Source organism: Lathyrus oleraceus, chromosome 5 (assembly GCF_024323335.1).
Source record: "Lathyrus oleraceus cultivar Zhongwan6 chromosome 5, CAAS_Psat_ZW6_1.0, whole genome shotgun sequence".
NCBI lineage: Eukaryota > Viridiplantae > Streptophyta > Magnoliopsida > Fabales > Fabaceae > Lathyrus > Lathyrus oleraceus.
In genome coordinates, this window is record NC_066583.1 from 570,415,444 (window position 1) to 570,435,557 (window position 20,114).

Below are 20,114 nucleotides of genomic sequence, written 5' to 3' on the forward strand. Positions count from 1 at the left end.
CATGTTACCTTCATAGCATACCAACCAAATCTTGTTGCACGATAATTTGTCCTCATTCAGATCTTCCCAAAACCCTTTTATGCAAGAAAGAAGTCTCTCCTCCTTTACAACGCCATCCACACTGAGGCTACCAGCAGCAGGCAAATATCCAGATATGTTGGTCAAATGAAACTTGGTCCATTCACCTTTAAACCTTACTTTCTCTGCACCCACGAATTCGACTTGTGGTGGCATGATTACTAAGAAACAAAATTTTGTAATGTTCCCGTGTTTCATCATCATCTTACGAAAGCTTTTACTTCTGTGCAGGATAAAGTTAAAAAAGGTATTTTGACTCACATCAAAGAAATCCAAGCATTCCAAAAGTCTCAAAAAATCCTTCGACAAGAGTCTCAAAAAAAGGCTAACCGGGTGGTTTCGACTAAGCACAACTTGGACAGTTTCAAATGGCATCTTCATATTGGCATAGAAGACGTTCACATAGAATCTGAAATCTATGAAGGTGTGGAATGGGAGGTTTTTTGACTCACTCCTTCTCTTGATCCTCACTTCTTTATTTTTGCAACAATTTGATTCTTTTTTCAGCTGTAAGATTCCCACCCAAGAAAACTGCCCCCACAACAAAAAGATCCACCGAAGCAAGAGAGGAAGATACCAGCAAAGCAACAACAACAAAGGTATGTGCATTCCATATATTGACACCTTCGACTTAGGAATCATTTTCTTGTTGCTAAATATTTACACTCCTTTTTCCTTTAGGCTAGTAGAAAGCCATCGCTAACCCCCAAGAAAAGAAAGCAAAAAGAAATTGAGGTCGAAACCATTGAATTTGATGATGAAGATTTATCTCCATATGCCTATAAACCCACCAAACAAAGGAGGAAGAAACAACTAAAGCTTCAAGGCGCTCTTGTTCATCCGAAAACAAAAACCAGTGCATCAAAAAGATCTCCTGCCCAAAAAATACATGGGCCTGAATTTGAGCCTAAGTAGAAGAAGACGCCATAACAAATGGAGAGTGATAACTCTAGTTCTGGGGATGAAGATCCTAAGGTAAAACGTCTCACCTTTACTTTTAACCAATTAGATACATTCTCCTTTTGCCTTCGACTTACCCAATCTTTGTCTAATTTTCAGGCTGCTGCAGGAAGTCCCCAACATCCAACTGTTACATCGGTCGTTGTTACATTCGACAAAGGGTTATGGGTGAAGTGAACGATCCTGTTGCAGAAAGACATGAAAACTCCCCACCAAACATCATCACCCAACATTCCCACTCTAGTGGCTCTGAACCTGAGTATGAGCAAGTCGAAGATGCCCCATTGGAAAAAGATGCAGAAATGCAAGACCCTGGGGAGATTTCTGAAGATGAATCTGAAGATGGTTCACCTGAAACCAACCAAGATGTGGATGATCATGATAACCAAGAAGATGATCAATCTATGTTTAACTTCGACGAAGAACCCTTTAAGGACGAGGATGAGAATCAAAACGGCGTTGGTGATGAAGAAAGGATTGTCCAAGAGGATCAACAAACTGAAGGAGAATTGCCATCCAAGGCACAGTGGAATTTAAAAATTTCTCCATTTAGTGATCCTTACGAATGGGCATGATCAGTGATAGAATCGTTACCTCTTGTGGCGATTCAAACCTTTGGTGCAGATTCCTTGTAACGATCAAAACCTTGGATACATATCCACGGGGCGATCACGAACGTTGAACGATGACAACGTCTCTACTCAGTCCACACGAACGGATTCCTTCAATCTCAGTGCTAGCTGGTACGAATGAAGGCTTTGAGTGAGAGAGAGGGAAACGAAATTCCAAGTCTCTACTTGAATTTCAGTCTGAGTGGAGTGACAATGCTTCTACCCAAGGGGTTCTATTTATAGAACCACTTGTGTGGGCTTCAAGCTAAAAAGCCCACTTAAGTGTATTTTGGCCCATATCTCATAATATGCCAAAATCACTTAAGTATTTGGTACCTTACCATATTTCGTCTCCCACTTAAGTGCACCGTACCTTACGGTGTTCCTTAGTTGCTCTATTTCTCATCAACCCGTCCTTTGTGTGTGACCCTGTAGGTTTTCGCGACGTTGGCAATTATATTAAATCACGCATTTAACATAATAAACAGTGAGCGGTATCTAGCAACACATCACTGCTACCCAAGACACGAAAATGTCATGTGATCTAACAAAACCTCCTATGATAATAATTATGTGTATAATTACCCCTTTGCCCTTATGTCTATATTTAACACAAGGTATAGACCGTGTCATCCTTGTCCAGATCAATATTGGGCCCATAGACATTTATCCTGTTACGCAGGATGGGCAAATTCCATCTAGGACACTCATGTCCCTCAGCATGCTTTGTGGAGTACCCATCAACTGTCTTTATGGTTATCCAGTTACGGACAATGTTGGATCAGCAATAAAGCACTCGACTCTACATCTAGGATCCATAGTGGTTTCAGGTCGAAGAGTGGTATACACCATTATCACCATGAGAATAACTTATGACACTTTGCATAACTTTCTATATAGTATTCGCATAGCGGGTCAATCCGGTATAAATATTACTCTTAATATTCATACCTATGTTTAAGACTTGATAACTCTTTATCCATGATCCATGAGATGTGATCATCAGTCTACAAACATAATAGTCTTAATGCTTTAATGTTATCCCACTTCACAATAAAGCTCGACTACGGATACTTTAAGAATAGTGTCCTTATGTTTAATGTGGTCTCATGATCAAGTCACACTTTATGCATTAAACGGACTAGCTATTCTAGGGACTTTATTAAACAACCATAATAAAGAAAAAGCCTTTTTATTATTAATAAATAATTTGATACAAGTACCAAAAGTATTGGCCTCTAGGGCTTACACCAACAATCTCCCACTAGCACTAGAGCCAATCAGGCATACCCCTTATGCCCATTGATCTAGTATGGCCATCATGCTTCTGCTGCGCAAGAGGCTTTGTCAGTGGGTCAGCAATATTGTCAAGTGTAGGTACTTTACATATTTTCACATCTCCTCTATCTATTATCTCTCGACTGAGATGATAACGCCTAAGTATGTGTTTGGATCGTTGGTGAGATCTAGGCTCCTTAGCTTGTGCGATAGCACCATTGTTATCACAATAGAGACAAATGGGATCCACAATTCTAGGGACTATGCCAAGTTCACTAATGAACTTTTTGATTCAAACAGCTTCCTTTGCTGCACTTGAGGCGGCAATATACTCAGCCTCGGTTGTAGAATCAGCAATTGTATCTTGCTTTGAACTTTTCCAGCTCACAGCGCCACCGTTCAAGCAAACCACATAACCAGATTGCGATCTAAAGTCATCCTTATCTGTCTGGAAGCTAGCATCGGTGTAACCAATTACAGCCAATTCTTCCTGACCTCCATATATCAAGAATGATTCCTTAGTCCTTCTTAAGTACTTAAGGATATTCTTAACAGCTACCCAATGGGCATCACCAGGATCAGATTGGTACCTACTCGTTGCACTTAAAGCATACGAGACATCTGGTCGAGTACATAACATGGCATACATGATAGATCCTATTGCAGATGCATATGGAATCTTATCCATGTGTTCCCTTTCTTCCTCAGTTGAAGGGGATTGTGTTTTTGATAGACACAGGCCATGTTGCATAGGTATGAATCCTTTCTTGGAATCATGCATATTAAAGCGTCTCAGCACTTTGTCTATGTATGTACTCTAACTTAGGCCAAGCAGCTTTCGTGATCTATCTCTATAGATCCTGATTCCTAATATATAGGTTGCTTCACCTAGGTCCTTCATAGAAAAGCATTTCCCCAACCAAGTCTTTACTTGTTGCAGGGTAGGGACGTCGTTTCCAATGAGCAATATGTCATCTACATATAATACCAGGAAAACGATCATGCTCCCACTAACCTTCTTGTAGACACAAGGCTCATCTTCGTTCTTCATGAATCCATATTGTTTTACCGTTTCATCAAAACGAAGATTCCAACTTCTGGAAGCTTGCTTCAATCCATAGATTGATCTTTGTAGCTTACATATCTTATGGGCTTCTTCTGGTATGTCAAATCCTTCAGGTTGTGTCATGTACACATCCTCAAGAAGATTCCCATTAAGGAAAGCAGTTTTGACATCCATCTGCCATATTTCATAATCATGATATGCAGCGATAGCAAGTAAAATCCGAATAGATTTAAGCATTGCAACTGGTGAAAAGGTTTCATCATAGTCAACCCCATGAATTTGTTTATATCCTTTTGCAACAAGTTTTGCCTTATAGGTATGTACCTTACCATCCATGTCAGTCTTCTTTTTGAAGACTGTTAGGGACCAATTAGTACTACTTTTTATATCATTTTATTGGTCCCTTTTACCAAACCTTGATGTAATTACACACTTTTATTCTTATTAATTTGTATAAATGCAATTAGATTTAATTTACTTTGTTTTGAATAGTTATTTCACAGATTTGTTAGTTTTGTAGAACTTTTAGATGAAAGAGCTTTTGGAATGCAACACCACATCTTGGATGAAGCTTGCAAAACAAGGAAGCTGGATAAGCATCAGTTCGCGCCACGAACTGCCATCGCGCCGCGAACTGCCTTCGCGCCGCGAAGGCTGCGAATCCAGCAAGCTGATTAAGGGCCAAAAGTGTTGTCTTTCAGGAAAAGCTGCTTGCCATTTTGGTGTCTGCCTTGGAGTAGCTTTTCTGCTTTGGATGAGAATGTTCAATTAAGGAAATGTCAACCCTTTTTGAAGATAAAAATACATTATTCTAGGGCATTCATTATTTTCACACATTGATACATTGAGATAGTTTTGTAAGAGAGAAAACAGAGTTCTTATTCTTTAACATTCTGCTTTGTAAGAATGATGATGAGGAGCTAACTCCCTTTTGTCAAGATTGGAGGTAGTAGCTATTCTCATTTGTTTATGTATTCCATTTGATTTATATATATGATAAAGATTGTTGATGTATTGAATACTGTTTTTGCCCTAACTTGAAAACCAGATTTGAGTAGTTGTCGAAAGAGATTATTTGAGTCTTGACATAAAACAGATTTTCTAGTAGTGAATAAGTTGTAGAGATAGATTTATTCATTACTCTTCTTTGGTATTAAACATTAAAGATTGCTATATTGATAGTTAGGTGGAGAGATCGTCTAAGGATCAATATAGTGATTATCACAATATCATTTAGACATAAATGAATTTGAGAGGATACTTGAACATCATCAATAATCTTAAATCTATATAGTTATCATAAGGAATCATAAGCATTTGAAATAGTGAACTCCAATCTTGCCAAGCTTTTACATTTGATTAAAACCATTTTACTGTTTTTAGTGACATTTACTAACAAGATAATTTTCCAATCAAAACAACTTTGTTACTTTCTAAACTTATAACAAATTGGATTATAGAACGGCGGTAATATCAACCAATCTCTGTGGATACAATATAAAAATATTTGCCGAAGATATAATTTTCAACAAAGACCCACTTGCATCCTATAGGATTAACTCCTACAGGAGGCTCTACCAAGGTCCAAACTTGGTTCGTGTACATGGAATCTATTTCGAATTTCATGGCTTCTAGCCACTTCTCAGACTCGGGACCAGTTATGGCCTCTTGGTAGGTCACAGGCTCATCTTAATCCATGAGTAATACATCACCTTGATCTGTTATGAGATATCCATATCTCTCAGGTAGGTGACGTATCCTGCCTGACCTACGCTGGTCTTGTTCTACTTGAGTAGGTTGCTCTTCCACAACAACTTGTGTTTCCTGCTCTAATTCCTCCATAGGTGTATCGATGCTTTGTGATTCTTGAATTTCTTCAAGCTCTACTTTCCTTCCACTGGTTCCTTTGGAAATAAAATCCTTTTCTAGGAAAACTCCAGTTCGAGCGACAAACACTTTGCCCTCAGAAGGACTGTAGAAGTAATATCCTCTTGTTTCTTTAGGATACCCCACAAATAAGCATTGGTCATATTTGGGCTCAAGCTTAGTTGAAATTTGTCGTTTCACATAAACTTCGCAACCCCAAATCTTCATGTAAGACATATGTGGTCTCTTACCACTCCATATCTCATATGGTGTTTTATCAACCTTTTTGGATGGAACACGGTTAAGTGTGTAAGCTGCTGTCAATAGCGCATGTCCCCAAAAGGAGTTTGGAAGATCGGTGTGACTCATCATGGATCGGACCATGTCCAACAGGGTTCGATTTCTTCTCTCAGACACACCATTCCATTGGGGTGTTTCAGGAGGAGTGAGTTGGGATAGGATCCCACACTCTTTCAGATGGTCATCAAACTCTAGGCTTAAATATTCACCACCTCGATCTGATCGAAGAGCTTTAATATTCTTACCTAGTTGGTTTCGTACTTCATTCTTGAATTCTTTGAACCTTTCAAAGGACTCTGATTTATGTTTCATTAAATACACATAACCATATCTACTGAAATCATCAGTGAATGTGATGAAGTACTGAAAACCTCCTCTGGCTGGTATGTTCGATGGACCACATACATCAGTATGTATGAGGGCCAAAAGATCATTAGCTCTTTCACCTTTTCCTGTGAATGGAGACTTTGTCATCTTTCCAATTAAACAAGATCTGCATGTCTCATATGATTCATAATCAAAAGAGTCCAACAGTCCATCTTTATGGAGTTTGGAAATGCGTTTCTCATTTATGTGGCCTAATCGACAATGCCAAAGGTAAGTTGGATTTAACTCATTAGGTTTCATCCTTTTAGTATCAATTTTATAAATAGGCATTTCAAGATCAAGGACATATAATCCATTGTCCATCTGTGCAGTAGCATAGAATATATCATTCAAATAAATTGAACAACAATTGTTCTTTATTATGAATGAAAAACCTAACTTGTCAAAAACAAGAAACGGAAATAATATTCCTGCTAATTGCTGGTACATAATAACAGTTCTCTAACTGAATTATTAAACCACTAGGTAAAGTCAATTCATAAGTTCCTACGGCTAAGGCAACAACCTTTGATCCATTACCAACTCGTAGGTCGACCTCACCTTTTGCCAATTTTCTACTCCTTTTTAGTTCTTGCACATTTGTACAAATGTGAGAACCGCATCCAGTATCTAATACCCATGATGCAGAAGTAGATAAATTAATTTCAATAACAAAAATACCCGAAGTTGGAGTCTCTACTCCATTCTTCCTATCTTCCAGGTACTTTGGGCAGTTCCTCTTTCAGTGTGCGGTCTTACCGCAATGGAAGCAGGTGCCTTCCTTTTCTATGCTTCCACTAGGCTTCAAAGCAGCAATAGTGGGTTTGGGTTTGGCAACTTCCTTGCCTTTCCCTTTATCATGTTTGAGGACAATCCTCAGGTTTCGGTACCAATCCAGGAAATTTGTCCCAGACAATTTTTCCTTGTCAAGGTTTGATCGCAATATGTTGTTAGAGGTGTTTGTTGTCATGGTTATCTACACAAGGATTAAAGAAAATATAAGTATCATAGACATATTTAATTAGGCCTTTAATTAAATACGCTCCCACTATTTTACTCAAAACAAATGACCCTCATGATTTGATTCGGAAAATCCCGTTGGAAGATTTTCTAGTGGGTCGAGATCCATATTTCACTTCATTCTAAGTCCGCGTAGGCGGATTACACAAAACTAGGCTATTTAGGTAGGAACTCCTTCCAATTGTATCTCATACAACTCTTGAAATTTTCAGTTGGGTGAATGACTCCTTATTCCAATCCATCATATGGATCATTCCCAACTCTTGCTTCTAAACATATATATAATCTTATTATAATTTGTTTAGTTAAGTTTGACCCATTGTTTTAACAGTTGGATATTACAATTATCCCATCGCACCTTACTAATATATAGATCATGCACCTCGCGTAGGCGAAACCTACATTATCCATTACTAGTCTTGATGAGTGTTAAAACTTGGAAAGCATAAACTTAATATTTAATTTGAGGGAATTGCAATTTTTCTGATCTCACCGGCTTGTTTATCATATAAACCGTCTCTCACATGCATCAACATACATTTACATGCATCAACATACATAATGAAACAGTTATGGCCCCTAGCGCAATTGTTCTCCCAAGCCAAAGAGAGAACCTAAGCTAACCTACAACGATCTAAGCTTCTCCAAGCAAGATCTTCAAGGTTGTCCTCCTTTGGCACTGACTTCTTTGCTTTCTCTTCATATCATTACATTACATAAAAGAAACTCGTTTTACATACGAGGGAGTGAGATGAGAAAAGAAGTTACATTTGGGAGATTAAGAGAGAGGCACGACACGCAGGTCGTATTTTAAAACCCAAAACAAAATAAAGGAAGACTAAGGTCATAACCGATCACCACAAGACAATAATAAACACTTTATTATTATTATTGATTCCTTTAATTAATTAAAATTAAATCTAGACGACCGATCACCACATTTTAATGAACAATTCATTTAAAATCAATGTCGCTTTTCGCATCAACACTTAATACTTTTAAAGCACTGAGTTAGTCGTACGGGTGAATTTTGCCTTGCGTTAACCGATTAACCATATGCGTTAACCGGTTAACACTGTTTGAAAACTGTTAGAAAATTCTTTTCTGCCTTGCGTTAACCGGTTAACCAAATGCGTTAACTGGTTAACACTGTTTGAAAAACTCAGAAAATTGAATTTCGTCTTGCGTTAACCGGTTAACCAAAAGCGTTAACCGGTTAACACTGTTTGAAAACCTCAAAAATTTTATTTCGTATTTCGTTAACCGGTTAACCATAGGCGTTAACCGGTTAACACTGTTCCAAAAAGTGTTTAGAAAGCACAACTCTTGTGCAGTCACAACCCCAATCGCATAACTCTCTGACAACACAACCCTTGTGCCGTCACGAACCCTGATGCACCAATTTCAGACTGTCAAACACATCTCGATTGTTAATTCAGTATGATTGATCAACACGTCATTGCTTCACCATACTAATGTCGGATCAAGAAGCAAATGACCATTGATCGCTCAAAGGAAAACAATCATTGAGTGTTTGAATGAACGAAACGAGAACATTATATCATATATAATGTATTTTGCATCAAGGTTACATATATCATATATATGACTTGATCGATCTCAATTTAATCTTTGATTCATTCTGTCTTTAATCATATTATTACAGAAATTATTACAGTTATCAGATTCATGGTTTCGTAAGTGGCTCTGATACCACTGAAGGAGAATTTCCATCCAAGGCACAGCGGAATTTAAAAATTTCTCCATTTAGTGATCCTTACGAATGGGCATGATCAGTGGTAGAATCATTACCTCTTGTGGCGATTCAAACCTTTGGTGCAGATTCCTTGTAACGATCAAAACCTTGGATACAGATCCACGGGGCGATCACGAACGTTGAACGATGACAACGTCTCTACTCAGTCCACACGAACGGATTCCTTCAATCTCAGTGCTAGCTGGTACGAATGAAGGCTTTGAGTGAGAGAGAGAGGGAAACGAAATTCCAAGTCTCTACTTGAATTTCAGTCTGAGTGGAGTGACAATGCTTCTACCTAAGGGGTTCTATTTATAGAACCACTTGTGTGGGCTTCAAGCTAAAAAGCCCACTTAAGTGTATTTTGGCCCATATTTCATAATATGCCAAAATCACTTAAGTATTTGGTACCTTACCATATTTCGTCTCCCACTTAAGTGCACCGTACCTTACGGTGTTCCTTAGTTGCTCTATTTCTCATCAATCCGTCCTTTGTGTGTGACCCTGTAGGTTTTCGCGACGTTGGCAATTATATTAAATCACGCAGTTAACATAATAAACAGTGAGCGATATCTAGCAACACATCACTGCTACCCAAGACACGAAAATGTCATGTGATCTGACAAAACCTCTTGTGATAATAATTATGTGTATAATTACCCCTTTGCCCTTATGTCTATATTGAACACAAGGTATAGACCGTGTCATCCTTGTCCAGTTCAATATTGGGCCCATAGACATTTATCCTGTTACGCAGGATGGGCAAATTCCATCTAGGACACTCATGTCCCTCAGCATGCTTTGTGGAGTACCCATCAACTGTCTTTATGGTTATCCAGTTACGGACAACGTTGGATCAGCAATAAAGCACTCGACTCTACATCTAGGATCCATAGTGGTTTCAGGTCGAAGAGTGGTATACACCATTATCACCATGAGAATAACTTATGACACTTTGCATAACTTTCTATATAGTATTCTCATAGCGGGTCAATCCGGTATAAATATTACTCTTAATATTCATACCTATGTTTAAGACTTGATAACTCTTTATCCATGATCCATGAGATGTGATCATCAGTCTACAAACATAATAGTCTTAATGCTTTAATGTTATCCCACTTCACAATAAAGCTCGACTACGGATACTTTAAGAATAGTGTCCTTATGTTTAATGTGGTCTCATGATCAAGTCACACTTTATGCATTAAACGGACTAGCTATTCTAGGGACTTTATTAAACAACCATAATAAAGAAAAAGCCTTTTATTATTAATAAATAATTCGATACAAGTACCAAAAGTTTTGGCCTCTAGGACTTAGACCAACACAAACAACAAAACAACCCAAGAGCAACCCAAAAGTTGATACTACTAACAAAGCAACAAGGCCTTCGACAGACACTGCCATTTCCCTATCTCATGTAGAGTTAGAAGCGCTTAAACGAAGAAATCCCTTGGAATATCTTAAGGCCATATTTAGTGTCAAAAGTAGCTCGTCAGAGAAAAGTCCCAGCACTTCGACAGTGTCAGGAGGTCCAACCACAAGCCAATCTGGTAGCAAAGTGCTCCAGAAACTTAAGGAGAAAGTCTTCGACATCGACTTAGTCCAACTTTTAGAGAATGACACATATGCTTCCTTCGGAATCAAAGATCTCTTAAAACAAATCGATTCCATGCATGCCTCCTCAGAAGTCACAGATTTGGTCATGGATTTAGGATTGTTGATTGATTGTGTTGTTGTTGACCTTGGTCGAATAAGGGAAGCTTCTAACAAAATTCAAATAAAATCAAAGACTCAGACAGCAAAATGGGAAGCAGCCTCTGAATCCATTGCAAAAAGTGTTGAGTTAGAAAAGACTTCTGAGAAGAATAAGAAAGAAATCAAAGTCTGTGACAAGAACATAAAAGCTTGGGAGCAGCAAATCAAAGAGTTGCAAACCAAGATTGTCAGGGCTAAGGAGCGCAAAGAGGAACTCCTAAAGTTGGACGAAGATGTGTTGGCAAAAGAAGTTCAAATTGTCCCGCAACATGTGGAAAAGGCCCAAAAACTAGGGGAGGAGATTGACACTCTTACTACTTACAAATCTGGTAGGGAACGACCCTTACAGCTTCAAGCTTCAAAAGTCGAAGTACCGGAAAATGAAATAATATCTCCCCTTTTAGATGGTTCAAATTTACTTGAAGTGTCTGTCTTAGTTTAATTCTCTTGTGATGATTTTTAAAGCCCTTCGTGGCTCTTTATGTAATGACTTCGCCATTTTTGCAATCTAGTTGACATTGATTTTACCATTATGGTTTTGACTCTTTTACATGAATTATTCTTTCGATATCTTTACCTCCTAAAGTGCAGGCTTATATTTCTTCAAATACTTCCCTTTTATTCTCAAGAGTCTTTGATCTCTAACTAAATCTTTGATCTTGTATGCGCCGTTTGAAAAAACTTAAGTAACTTGAAAAGCGCCTTCCTATTTAGGGGACCATTTTCCAAATGCTCTATCTTTCTGATCCATAGGTAAAATCACTTTCCGCACTAAATCTCCAGTCGAAAATAATTTAACTTTGACCCTTTTGTTATAAGATTTTTCTACTCTCTTTTTTTGCATTTTTAATAATTCTAAGGCACTTAAGCTTTCTTTGTCTAAATCAACTAATTCATCCAACATCATGTTCCAATAAGACTCAGATAGAATTTCATGGTGCCTCTGAATTCTTATTGATTGTAAGTAGATTTCGACTGGTAAAACAGCATCGTGACCATATGTTAACCGGAAAGGCGTAGTATTTGTAGCCTCTTTAGGGGAGGTTCGACATGCCCATAAAATCTGGTCTAATGCCTTATGCCAATTTCTTGACTTTTTCCCCCACGTGCTTTTTAATTAGCCCAATTACCACCTTATTTGTTGCTTCGACCTGACCATTAGCCTGAGTGTAATAGGGGGTAGACGTTAATAATTTGAACCCCATTTCTTTAGCAAACTCTTAGACTTCTCGACCAGTAAAAATTGATCCTTGATACGTTGTAATAGTTTCTGGGATTCCAAACCTATAGATGATATGCTTCTGAATGAATTCGATCACAGCTTCTTGGTTGACATTCATCAAAGGTATAGCTTCAATCCACTTGGTGAAATAATCTATACCCACTAGAATGTATCTTTGACTTTTAGATGACGTTGGTCAAATTTCTCCAACTAGGTCTAACGCCAACCTCTAAAAGGTCAAGGTTTCACAATGGAGTGGAGTTCTCTTACAGTGATATGTTGTATGCCTGCATGCATTTGGCACTCTTGACACCTTTTAGAGAATTCCATACAATCCTTAAGCATGATAGGCCAATACATTCCTTGTTGAAATAAAAGTCATTTCATTTTATGACCCACTTGATGTGCCCCACATGCCCCACTATGGACACTAGAGAGGGTTATGCATGCCTCAGATTCACTAAGGCATTTGAGTAAGACTCCTTGAGGTGTTTTTTTGAACAATTTGTTTCCCATAAGAACGTAGCTTAAAGCTCGATACATGGATTTTCATTTAGTAGACGTTGTTGGATTTTCTAAATAATCTATTATTGGCTTTCTCCAATCTTCGTCTTCCAAACAATCCATTGCAAGAATCTCGAAATTCTCTTTGTCAGCATATCCTAGCTTTGTTTCCTCCAAATCTGATGGGGAGAGTCTAGTCGACCATACTCTTCATATGACCTCGATCACATCTTGTAATTGAAATTTTATATCCAAAGGCAATCTGATCTAAGTCATTGGCCTCTTGATTCTGAAGTCGAGGTATATGTCGAATTTTTACCACCTGAAACTTACGTAAGAGTCTACTAGCTATCACAAAGTACATGATCAGATTTTCTTTAACACATTTGTACTCCTTTGTGATTTGTTTTATTACTAATTCTGAGTCTCCGATTATTTCGACTTGAGTTGCCCCCAATTCTAACAAGATCTCAAGGCCAACTATCAGAGCCTCATACTCAGCCTCATTGTTCGAACAAAGGCCTTCAACCTTATACTTGAATTTTGTTGGAATTTTGCTAGGAGAAATAATTAGTATCCCCACACCCGTTCCATCTTTATGAGTATAACCATCAAAGTACAACTTCCAAGGCTCAAACTCCAGATAGCTTAAGGAGTTTTGTACTATGGAATGGTCGACTATAAAGTCTGCTACCACTTGTCCTTTAATGGCCTTTAAAGGCATATAAATACTCCATCAAAGCCAAAGCTCATTTACCAATTCGACATTGTAAGATAGGTTTAGATAGCATATGCTTAATAACATCGAAATGAGATGAAACATACACATCAACTGGCTTTATATAATGCTTTAGTTTTGTACAAGATAAATATAGACATAGGCATAATTTTTCGACTATACTATATCTAGTTTCTACTAAGGTGATAAATGGCCCTTTCGACACCATTATCATCCTCCTGAGCCAACATGCTCCCTAAAGTTGCATAGGAATCAACTATGTACAATCTCATACTTCTATTCCTACAATGAGGTGACAGAATCGGAGGATGCACAAGGTAGTCTTTGATCTTGTTGAAATCCTCTTGTTGTACTTGCCCCCAGTCAAATATTTCTTGCTTGAGTTGAAGTAGAGGTGACAAAGCTTGAGTCTTGCCACTTAAGTTCGATATAAACCTCCTTAAGAAGTTGATATTGCCTAGCAACAACTGTAATTCCTTCTTTGTTGATGGTGTTTTCGCCTCCATAATGGCATTGGTCTTGTTATGATTAATTTTGATCCCTTTCTTGTGGACCACGAAGCCTAAGAAATCCCCTGCCTGCACACAGAAAGCACACTTTAGAGGATTCATTTTTAGACCATGTTTGCTGAAACAGACTTAACTACAATATCATCTATGTATATTTGCATAAATGTTTCGATGAAATCATGAAAAATGGAATTCATTGCCCGCTGATAAATTGCCCCAGCCTTTTTTAGCCCAAAAGGCATTACTACCCATTCGTAGGTGCCTAATGCTCCGGGGAATCGAAATGTAGTTTTTGGCACATCTTCGTCAGCAATGAAAATATGATTATATCCAGAATATATGTCGAGTATACTAAGATACTTGTGTCCCGCGGAAGAATCTACTAGCATTTCCGCCACACGCATTGGATACTCATCTTTTGAGGTTGCAGCATTCAAATCTCTGAAGTCAATGCAAACCCTCAGAGTACCGTTCTTTTTAATAACCGATACAATATTAGCAATCCATTCGAAATACATGGTGATGCAGATGAAATTGCATTTGAGAAGCCTTTCGGTCTCCTCTTTGATCTTCGATAGAACTTCGGGTGGAAATCACCTTGGGGTTTGCTTGATAGGCTTCTTCCCAGGCTTTATTGGCAACTTCAGTTCTACCAAACCTCTGCTCAAACTAGGCATTTCATCATAATCCCATGTGAAGCAGTCTTTATACTCCTTCAGTAGCTGGATCACTTTGATCTTGAGTTTTGGGTTGATATTGCCACTTACATATGTGGGCCTTTTGATTCCCTGTGTCCCCAAATCGATTTCTTCCAAGAGATCCTGCACTAGCATCTTCGTGTTACTTGCCAGCGAATCTTTTTCGAAACCCAAAGGCTCGTCATCATAGATGGCGTCGAGCCTCTAGCCTTGCACTTTGTCTAGAACCTTATCAGGTGGTTCTGGATCAAAGTCCTTACCAGGACCAACCAAGTGCATTTCTGTCTTTTTAGCTTCAACAGCCATGTATTTAACTTCGACCTCTAAGGCCGCTTTCAATTTATTTTCGGCTACATAAGCCAAAATCCTTTTTAATGTCTGTAGATCAGACATCGCCACCAAATTCACTTCCCTAACCCGTGGGTTAGATACCTTTGGTACCTCCATAACAGAAGTCCTCTTTGCCGACTACTTCTCTATCCCACTGAAACTCGTAAGTGGGGTGCAGATAGAGTGAGCAAAATGCATTGTCCACAGGTGAAAGGTCGAAACCTGCTGGACTGCAAGGCGCTATGTCAGCCAGGTTCCTATAAAAGTTGCTCCTATCCATATGATTAACCTTAGCCATAAAATAGGATTGGTCTGCTTCTATATTTTCCACAATCCCATTAATTTTCCAGATGGTGACCCTCTGGTGCATCAAAGAAGGGACTGCACCTATGCCATGAATCCATTCCCTACCTAGCAACAGATTATAGTTGGCTTTTGATGTTATTACCATGAACACTATCGACCTTGTTATTGTGCCGACAGTGAGGTCAACTTGTATCACCCCCAATGTGGTTCTGACTTTCCCTTCATAGTTCGAGAGAACCATGTTATGGGGATTTGTGTCGGTGTCATCCTTACCGAACCTTTTTAGCATGTAATGCGGCATCAAGTTCACTGCCGCTCCACCATCAACGAGGATCTTATTTACCCTCATATTTTCTACTTTACCTCTGATAAATAAAGGTTTCAGATGGCTCCTCATCGACTCATATGGCCTTTCGAAGAAAGTGTTCTGCTCCTCCCCACAACCATTGTTCATGATGTAATAACACACAAGTTTGTGTTTCGCCATCTCCGTTTCAGCCATATCTTCTAGCTCTTCGACATCCATGACTTGGTCATATTCTCTAGGAAGGACAGATACCACATTGCATGCAATGTCCAGAGAAGCGTCTGAATCAGAGTCAAATTCGTATGTTATCATGTCTTTGTCATGATCAGATTTTACCGCAGGCACCTTCTCTTAAGGAGAAAATAACTTCCTCTTGACCGACTTATTTTCCTCTTTCTTTTCCTGCTTCAGCGTTATGCCACTACTGGATTCAGGCTTCGCCTATTCTGCAACTTCTCTTTCGGCTTTCCTTTGTCGTTGTTGCCTTCTCCATTGGGAGCGGGACATTGGGTTTTTTCCTTTGTAATTCTTGGAACGATAGGCCACTTGCTTTGACGCCTGAAACTCTTTTCGATAGGCTATTGAGGATCCTCTTTTGACATCGAAATTTTTCCATTTCTGATGTCCTTGTCCTCTCCCTCCGGTTGGTTCCGTCCAAGTATCCCTAGGGGCTTCAGTAGTAGACCTATAGGTCGAAGGCCTATTCGCTTGAAGGGGTAATCCCTTTTGGTTTCCCCTTTTGGGATCCCATATGTCGTCGGATGCTTGGATATTTCTGGGGTCCCTCAATTTGTCCCATTTTTTGCCAGTCGAACCCCCTCGAGGTTCTCCGCAGCTTTCCTGTCAAAAACCGAACTGCACCTTGGGCATAGCATAACTTTTGACCTTTTCCTATGGCACCTATGGAGGAATTCGACCAGGCCTTCCTCCTGTTTGGGGTAGGCCATTTTGTTGTATTCTTCCTGTCGGAGGCTTTCTTCATCTACCTCTATTTCAGTGGTCTTATGGGTCAATTCGACCATGTTGATTCCCATGTTGACATCCTCAGTAATGTCTAACTTTTGCAGCTTGACTCTAAGGCCCTCATTAGCCTCAGTCATATCTATGTGTATGAAACCTTCAGTGGTCTCATTTGTTGTGAAACTGACAATAGTCCCCTTATTGAGATTCTCAATGACCTCTCTGACGAAACCCTCAGCACTTTTTGTTGAGAACATCTTATGGGGATCCTCAATGACCTCTTTAGCAGCTTCCTGTTTGAAGTCATCAGAGATTTTGACCATGTCAGCCTTCTCTCCAGAATCCTCGGATTTTTCCACCATGTTGATCATGGATGGTTCTGTGTAATAGGCATCAGCGATCTGAAAAGGATCAGCATCAATCCTCATCAAAGCCTTTGATTTGTCTCCAAACTGGAGCCTTTCGTCCCTTATAGCACTTTGCACAAGGTCCCTGAAAAGAAAACATTGTGAGGTTTTATGGCCCAAAAAATTATGATACTTACAAAAACCCCTCTTTTTCTTTGTTCGAGAGGGGGAATTTTAGCGCCAGGAGGCACTATCATCTGGCCATCTTTAACAAGTAAATCGAAGACTTCGTCACATTTAGTGACGTCGAAGGTATAAGTCTTCTTAGGGAACCTATCATCCTTATTTGGTTCAACTGGATTTTTCCCACTCGAGGGAGTTAGGACTTTGCAGGAATAAGGTGGTCCTTGCTTTAATTCAGCAAGGTCGATCTCACCTTCGTCAAAATCTACCTGTTCCCCAAACATTTCAAGTTCGTCGTTGCCTAATTCGACATAGGGTATTCTATCCTTCCTATTTTTATTTTTTTTGCTTTGGCTTTCTCAGTCTTCAAGCGTTCCACCTGTCGAACTCTATCGTCCAATTGGGTCATATCTCTCAGGTATTGGGTATCCAACTTTTTCCTAATAGAATAGTCAAGGCCACCAACGTCCATTTCGACTAATTCACGCTCATGCACTTGCGTAAAACACCTTGCCTTAAGAAAATGAAACATGTTTAGGTAATCATCTATTGACTCAGTAAACTTTTGTTTGATACTGGCCAATTCTTTTAGACTTATCTTTGATTATCCCATGTAAAATTGCTCATGGAACAGCCTTTCCAAACGAGTCCAAGTATCAATGGAATTCACTTGTAATATGGTGAACCACGTAAAGGCGTTCTTTGTAAGAGAACTTGGGAAATATTTTATCCTATAACTCACACTGTTTGCAATTTCCCCTGCCTCTATGAGGTATCTGGTTATGTGTTCTACAGTGGATTCATAGTGTCCCCAGAAAACTTGGTGAATTTAGGGACCTTCCACCTAGAGGGTAATTCCGCCTGCAGAACATACTCAGATAAAGGGGACGTATAATTTGGCCTATGGAAGCTAACATCTACCCCATTTCGTGCCATGATTCTTTTAACCATGGCTGATAGATTATTATTTGTTGCCATATTATCGCGTTGAATTTGTTGTACGAGTTCGTCAGCATTTTGGTGCCTATTTTCCATCACTACCCTTGATGCCTCTCCCTTGGGATTCCACTTATGTCCCTTGATTCACCATGTTTGCTTGTGGTGCATTTCGTGGGACTAGGTTAATGATAGGGTCATCTTCGATGGCTACTCCTTGATTCTCTCTTGTCCATCCCCTCTGAGGATGTCGAGGAGGTTGTGGTACACCAAAAAAAACTGCAATGCGCTTCATTTGCGCTTCCATTTGTTGGTTCGAGTGGGTAGTATCTTGGATTAATGGGTTGAATATCGTACCCATTGTTTGGGCCAACATCTAGACCATTTCATGGTTACTTTCGTCCATTTGCTACCTCAACATTGCTGCGGAATTATTGGTCGTATGAGACATTTGGGTATGAAGACCCATCCCTAAAGGTTGGTTTCGACCTAAATTGTTTACACCAGACCCAGATCCCTATAATGGAGAAGATACATTCGCCAGTGGGTCGGCATATGTCGATGTCAAATTATGTAAATTCGTCATCATCGCAATAGGCATGCCAAAGGGATGTTCGCGGCCATTCGCTGACATCGAAAAGCCACTCACATAAAGCCTCAAAAATTGATTTCCCCTTGGAGGGGGGGTCCCTGGTGGACCCTGTGTTCCTAAAGGATTTGTTGGTGGGACTTGTGTCCCCACATAAGATAAAATAGGCCCACTATGGGCCCTCGACCGCACAGGTGTCGAAATCTCCGTGGATGGTACCAGTTCAGCAGTAGACGTCGCAACCGTACTTCCCCCTAGCGCTAACGCAGGGGATGGTTCTCCATTATTATCTAGAGGATTTTGATTATTTAGTGGATTCACCATTCTCTTCGTGTACCCTCTCCTTGGTCTATTTTCGTTGATTGTGTCTACTTTACCACTTCTCAATAACATGCAACAAAATTATAAAGAGATATTGAAAAAATGAAGAACGAGTAAAGATTTTTTCAAAATGTAGCACAAGTCCCATTGGGCGTTCCAATTTGTTTACCGTGAAAATTGGTAAACAACCGCTGGTCTTCCAAATTACAGAAATTTTGGTTACTCACAGGATCGACCAGATTAATCCTAGGACGTGTTCTATTGTTCTAAAATCGTATATAAAAGATGGACACTTCGACAGTATCCTTAAATGTGGAATGTTTTCTTAAAGCGTTCTTAAGAAGAAAAATGGCAGAAATGCAAGTAAAGTGTAAAACAATTCTTGATAAATGACTAGTAATAAAGGATAATTGTTGAATAGAAAGATGTAAATAAACTTTGATTGATATAAATATAACGGTGTTGTCAAATGTACATCTTTAATTGTAATCTTTTCTTTACACACTAGATACTTTGAGTAAATATGATTGATTGTACAGCAATTTGAACATGCTAATCCTAACATTAGGACGCCTATTTATACTAAATTGAAATAATTGTCTCTAACAAATCACCTCCTAGGTACTGACACGTTACACTCGGCATGTCTGCGTTTCAGGACAACATTCCACGTGTCCTTTCTATCAAAAGTGGATAAGAATGAAAATTGGTTACTCTTCTGCCATTCAAATTCAAATATATGTCGTCGAAGTGATATCCTAAACTTTGGGATTATTCCTAAGTTTCACATTCGTCTTCCCTTATAAAAGGAAGACTTCGACACCTCCTCATATCAATAATACTTTTGTGTCGAAATCCTAGATAACTCCAAACAGCATTCTCTTTCCTTAGTTTATCACCTTCTTCCTGAAGTTGAAATTCCCACCTAACATCCACCTGCAACCTATTGGTTTAACATTGTGTTGAAGATCAACCAGCTCCCAAGTGTCAGCTTTATCAAAAGCATCAGACTCGGCTTTCAAAGCCTGATTACATCATTCAAACTTACTTGCCTCATTATATGACTTAGGTTGAGTGTGACTGGTTATTGAAAGATAAAAA

General features: G+C 39.1%; 1 protein-coding gene across 1 annotated transcript; it reads right to left on the reverse strand.

Moving 5' to 3' along the window:
- Positions 1 to 12,981: 12,981 nt before the first annotated feature.
- LOC127082133 (uncharacterized) lies at positions 12,982 to 13,512 on the reverse strand. Its single transcript, XM_051022356.1, has one exon. It carries the CDS (start codon positions 13,510 to 13,512, stop codon positions 12,982 to 12,984), a length of 531 nt encoding a protein of 176 aa, XP_050878313.1.
- Positions 13,513 to 20,114: the final 6,602 nt, after the last annotated feature.

Coding starts and splice junctions, on each gene's coding strand:
- LOC127082133 (XM_051022356.1), bottom strand. CDS start 13,512: ATGCCTTTAAAGGCCATTAAAGGACAAGTGGTAGCAGACTTTATAGTC.